This window comes from Perkinsus marinus (assembly GCF_000006405.1).
Source record: "Perkinsus marinus ATCC 50983 genomic scaffold scf_1104296946926, whole genome shotgun sequence".
Lineage (NCBI taxonomy): Eukaryota > Perkinsozoa > Perkinsida > Perkinsidae > Perkinsus > Perkinsus marinus.
In genome coordinates this window covers 1-5,608 of record NW_003210799.1, presented here as the reverse complement: position 1 = coordinate 5,608, position 5,608 = coordinate 1, and the positions used below count along the sequence as shown (strand labels likewise).

At 45.0% G+C, this 5,608-nt stretch overlaps 1 protein-coding gene across 1 annotated transcript; it reads right to left on the bottom strand.

The window, feature by feature from the left end:
- Nucleotides 1–4,781: 4,781 nt before the first annotated feature.
- On the bottom strand, nucleotides 4,782–5,482 carry Pmar_PMAR012777 (conserved hypothetical protein; the record flags this gene model as incomplete). Its single annotated transcript, XM_002779502.1, has 1 exon — nucleotides 4,782–5,482. A coding segment is annotated over one exon (701 nt), but the record flags the coding sequence as incomplete, so codon positions are not given.
- Nucleotides 5,483–5,608: the final 126 nt, after the last annotated feature.

The following is a 5,608-nucleotide window of genomic DNA, read 5'->3' as shown; positions in this document are numbered from 1 at the left end:
TAGCGGAGTGCTGCTATGGACCGAATGACTGTACGATAGCCCGAGCCGCCTTTCATCCCAGCATGCTGGCGAGCGTAGATCGGACCTAGGATCCTCCTGCGTATCTGTACCACATAGGATTCCTGGCACTCGAAGAAGTGCGCCATAGTCTCCCGCTAAGGAAAACAGTATCTGCAGTGTGTCACACACTGTGTGTGAGGTTAGAACCGCTAATTCTACTAATGTAGACTCTTGTAGGCTGATGGCCAGTTAATGAGTATGTTATTATCCTCCTATCCTTCACACTCCACCTCAATACCGTCTTCGCAATCTTCTAAAACTGTTCCGGCCCTGATGTTAGTCCATAGCAGACCACCGATAGGGAGCCGATTCTTCCATCTCACCTGCTGCTTGGAATATGCTGCAGCAACATTTTTTATATAGGTTACAGGGAGTTCCAAGTCCTCTCCTGGAAGTAGCAGTCCCTGAAGTCCTGTTGGAAGTGCGGCTGCTATCTTCGCATAGCAATCCGCACTTTTTTCATTGCCGAATATTCCATCGTGATCTTTCACCCATCTGAAGCATATTGTGATGGTCCGCCCGGCGGTAGCCATATATGCATTGCTCTACTGTATATAACCCCGTATGCCTCGGAGAAGATGGATTCTCCTGGATCCACTGCTGATGGTCTTCAGGACAGATTGTGAGTCCACGTATAGCTTGGCTACGAACCATCTTTTCGAGTGGCTTCTCCTATCCCTGCATGGCGACTTAACGTCGCACTTCGGAGTTGACATTCTGACTGCAATTTTTAGATCAGCCTCCAATGGTTTCGCCTGTTGGTCAATCGTTTCCGTAGTAGAGGATTTTGGCGCGGAGGACGCTTACCAGGTGAGTGTCATACAGCTGATTTAGTGACATTATTCAGAGGTAAAGGAAGCAAAAAATCACCGGAAGGATATAGGGGAATATCGCTTCTCTCGGTCGTTGTAGAACCCTCTGATAGGACCTGTGCTGAGACTGCCTGAGGACTAGTCTCATGAAGAAGCTGACATGTCTATGACATGTGATGATGTCTGTGACAGAAGATTATGTCTCATGAAGTGTCACGAAATTGTCACCATCATTGACTTACACAAATGGGATTTTCAGACTTCATCGATCTACTGTAAAATTACGAATAGTGCGGTCCCACTCAGACTATCAGGAAGCTCTTCTTGCAGAGAGCTTGCCACTTCTACCGAAGGTGCAACAGAGGTATTCGGAGGCTCAACTAGCACCGACCACTTTAGGTGGTCGGTTAGGAGCGCCAAGTGGGTGCTATTAACCATATGACCTCATCAAAGGTGCTCTTGAACTCCTCAATGCTCAGAATCACCCTGAAGTCTTCCTATCATTCGAAGACCGCATGAATGTGGTCAACATAGCAACTTGTCACGGTTGGCTATTCTTTGTTAACCTATGCGTGGTTGCATATACATCTGGGCCCCAGATGTATATGCCCAGATTCTGGGGTTAGAGTTCCTTCGGAGTTACTAGATATACACAACAGAGATTCAATTGTGTCGGGTAACTCAGTTTATCTGAGATTACATAAACGGAAAAACTCTCTTAGTTCAACTCGTCTTCATCTCATCTGCACCTGTGATCTTAACGAGAGTGCTTCATGTCCGGTTGGAGCTGCTCGCTCTGTTCTCACTACTCATAAACGCACATTATCTCCATCGTACTTTCTACTGGAACGTTGCACATTCACTCAGTCTCACACTGACTCAAATAACGTGCCTTCTCATAGCTTTCGTCGAGCATTCACTACTGATCTGACCCTAGCTCGAGCACCGCCCTCTCTTATCGGCAAGTTAGTCAGCGTCGAGATAGAAATTTCACTATATCAGTGAAGCGGCCAGGGACGCCTCGTTACAGTGGTAATCATCACACGTGAGTTTACATTGGACTCCTCCCATATCATATTCAAAATATTGGAACATTACTTCATGTTGCGTTCAATCTTCCCTCACTATCTAAGTTCATCGAGGGGAGAAGGGAAGCTAGCTCGGGAAGAAACAGCACATCCGACGCTGTCTAGCGTGCTTGAACTCATGGAGAATAGCACGCTGAGAAAGGTTGGACCTCAACTCTAGCCTCTCCTCTCCCAACGTAGCCAAGAAGTTACAGGTTGAGGACCAATCAAGAAAGCGTGTAAGGACGGCACGACTAGTTTGTGCCACATACACGCGGTTGTTGGGCGTGCGCGAAATGCACATCGAATACGCAAAAACAACAGTGTACGTAAACACAAGCACATAGGAGCTTCAGATTTAACTCTAACATCCCTCTTTCTTGTTCCCGCCCTCCCGGGGAATAGCGCGCTAAGACAGGTTGGATCTTAACCCTAGCTTCTGCTCTCCCAACCAAGAAGTCAAGAAGTTACAGGTTGAGGACCAATCAACAAAGCGTGTATATAATATATTACACCACTACGACGACGTGCCATGATCAGTGGCCAATGCCCACCAAACCTGAGATGAATCCAACAACCTTCCGAATGCTCCTCACAGTAAAAGAGATCGTCATCAGAATCGTTAGTAATCAACATCGATCCCCCATTACCTGTTTCTCAAGAACGACACTCGTGCTTTCCGCATTTCGAGGTAAACGTTGTGGTAAACGGCGAACCAACAGCATACGTGATGGTATACACGCAAGTTGGCAACTTGAAGTTGCACTCTGAGGTGATTTGATACTTATAAGAGACAACAACGGCATAAACGTCACAAATACTTGAGATAGTTTTTAGCACACCTTTGAAGACTTTTCAGGACTTGAAGCTGAGACTAACTTTTCTGTAGTCGGTCGTTACTACCGTAAACTTTCTGCTCGGTAGAAGCTGTGATTCAAACTCCGCTGAGACAACCGTTCCTCTGGGGGAAATTAGGCGTTAAGGGCGTACAAGTATAAGGTGCACCTTTGCAGTGCAAAGTTTGCACTCTTCGAAATGAAAACCATGCGAATGGTGACGATGATGGAAGTGCTTGCTCACCATAGAGGTCCTGCAAGATTCGCATCACAGCAAGGAAGTTCATTCGGTCTAACCAAGGGCTTATTTCCCTTTCGGACCAGCAGTGCTGATGAGGAGGATTTATGAAGATCGAAGACATTATCCGTGGGAGAAAACTCGTCTCTGGTATTGTTATCGAGCCAGTGTTGAATCGGAATTAACATGTGAAATATTTCCTTGGATTATAACTGTGGTCAAGTATGGGTTATTGAGTAGCGGTTTGAGATTCATACATTATAAGGCTTACAATAATTCAATAACAGAGGCCTGTGTTCATAGATCAAGTATGGTTTTTCAACTCGACTAGACAAGTAGAGGAAATAATTTATTTTAAAATTCATTCAATTATTAATTCGACTATTCTATCAATTGTTGATCAAAATAGTCAAAATATCTGATGGGAGTTACGAAGTCAATTTAAGGAAAGACGATGATTCGAGAGGTGGAAGGATTCATTTATAGTCCCGATATCAACGGTTGATACTTATAATTGAGGTCAAGTGCCTCGCTGAGCTTCTAGGACGAGCTTAGCTTGAAAGATGTGATGTGAGCAAACATCTAGGGTTCGTTAGCATAAACAGTAGTGCTGGTAGACTCTCCACAAGCACATTGTATGTTATCACTCAAACGACGGATATCACTGTTGCCGTTTAAACGGCGGTCTCTTTGACAAGTGCTTGGACTCCTCCAGTATTCACAATAAGAACCAGGGATCACAGAATCACAGTATGCATCAGCATCGGTGCAATCCGGAATGCCAGTAGTGGTACTTGATGCAGAATTTGTCGTCGTACCAGTAGCGGACGTGGTAGTTGTAGTACTGCTAGTACTCGTGGTAGTTGTAGTACTGCTAGTACTCGTGGTAGTTGTAGTACTGCTAGTACTGGTGGTAGTTGTAGTACTGCTAGTACTCGTGGTAGTTGTAGTACTGCTAGTACTCGTGGTAGTTGTAGTACTGCTAGTACTCGTGGTAGTTGTAGTACTGCTAGTACTCGTGGTAGTTGTAGTACTGCTAGTACTCGTGGTAGTTGTAGTACTGCTAGTACTCGTGGTAGTTGTAGTACTGCTAGTACTCGTGGTAGTTGTAGTACTGCTAGTACTCGTGGTAGTTGTAGTACTGCTAGTACTCGTGGTAGTAGTAGTAGTAGTAGTAGTAGTAGTAGTAGTAGTAGTAGTAGTAGTAGTAGTAGTAGTAGTAGTAGTAGTTGTTGTTGTTGTAGTGGTCATGATCGTCGTTGTTGTTGTAGTGGTCATGATCGTCGTTGTTGTAGTAGTCGTAGTTGTAGTAGTCGTTGTTGTAGTAGTCGTTGTTGTAGTAGTCGTAGTTGTCGTTGTTGTAGTCGTGGTCGTGGTCGTAGTAGTCGTCGTTGTAGTAGTCGTCGTTGTAGTAGTCGTCGTTGTAGTTGTCGTCGTTGTAGTAGTCGTGGTCGTCGTCGTTGTAGTAGTCGTGGTCGTCGTTGTAGTAGTAGTCGTTGTTGTAGTAGTCGTTGTTGTAGTAGTCGTTGTTGTAGTAGTCGTTGTTGTAGTAGTCGTTGTTGTAGTAGTCGTCGTTGTAGTAGTCGTTGTTGTAGTAGTCGTTGTTGTAGTAGTCGTTGTTGTAGTAGTCGTCGTTGTAGTAGTCGTTGTTGTAGTAGTCGTTGTTGTAGTAGTCGTTGTTGTAGTAGTCGTTGTTGTAGTAGTCGTTGTTGTAGTAGTCGTTGTTGTAGTAGTCGTTGTTGTAGTAGTCGTGGTCGTCGTCGTTGTACTAGTCGTGGTCGTCGTCGTTGTAGTAGTCGTTGTTGTAGTAGTCGTGGTCGTAGTCGTCGTCGTTGTAGTAGTAGTCGTAGTTGTCGTCGTTGTTGTAGTAGTCGTTGTTGTAGTAGTCGTTGTTGTAGTAGTCGTAGTAGTCGTCGTTGTAGTTGTCGTCGTTGTTGTAGTAGTCGTCGTTGTAGTAGTCGTCGTTGTAGTAGTCGTTGTAGTAGTAGTCGTTGTAGTAGTAGTAGTCGTGGTCGTCGTCGTTGTAGTAGTCGTTGTTGTAGTAGTCGTTGTTGTAGTAGTCGTTGTTGTAGTAGTCGTTGTTGTAGTAGTCGTAGTTGTCGTCGTTGTTGTAGTAGTCGTTGTAGTAGTCGTTGTTGTAGTAGTAGTCGTCGTTGTAGTAGTCGTCGTTGTAGTTGTCGTCGTTGTTGTAGTAGTCGTGGTCGTCGTCGTTGTAGTAGTCGTTGTTGTAGTAGTAGTCGTTGTTGTAGTAGTCGTTGTTGTAGTAGTCGTGGTCGTCGTCGTTGTAGTAGTCGTGGTCGTCGTCGTTGTAGTAGTCGTTGTTGTAGTAGTCGTGGTAGTAGTAGTCGTCGTTGTAGTAGTCGTGGTCGTCGTCGTTGTAGTAGTCGTTGTTGTAGTAGTCGTGGTCGTAGTCGTCGTCGTTGTAGTAGTCGTGGTCGTCGTCGTTGTAGTAGTCGTTGTTGTAGTCGTCTTAGTTGTCGTCGTTGTAGTAGTAGTCGTTGTTGTAGTAGTCGTCGTTGTAGTAGTCGTTGTTGTAGTAGTCGTTGTTGTAGTAGTCGTCGTTGTAGTAGTCGTCGTTGTGGTTGTGGTTGTCGT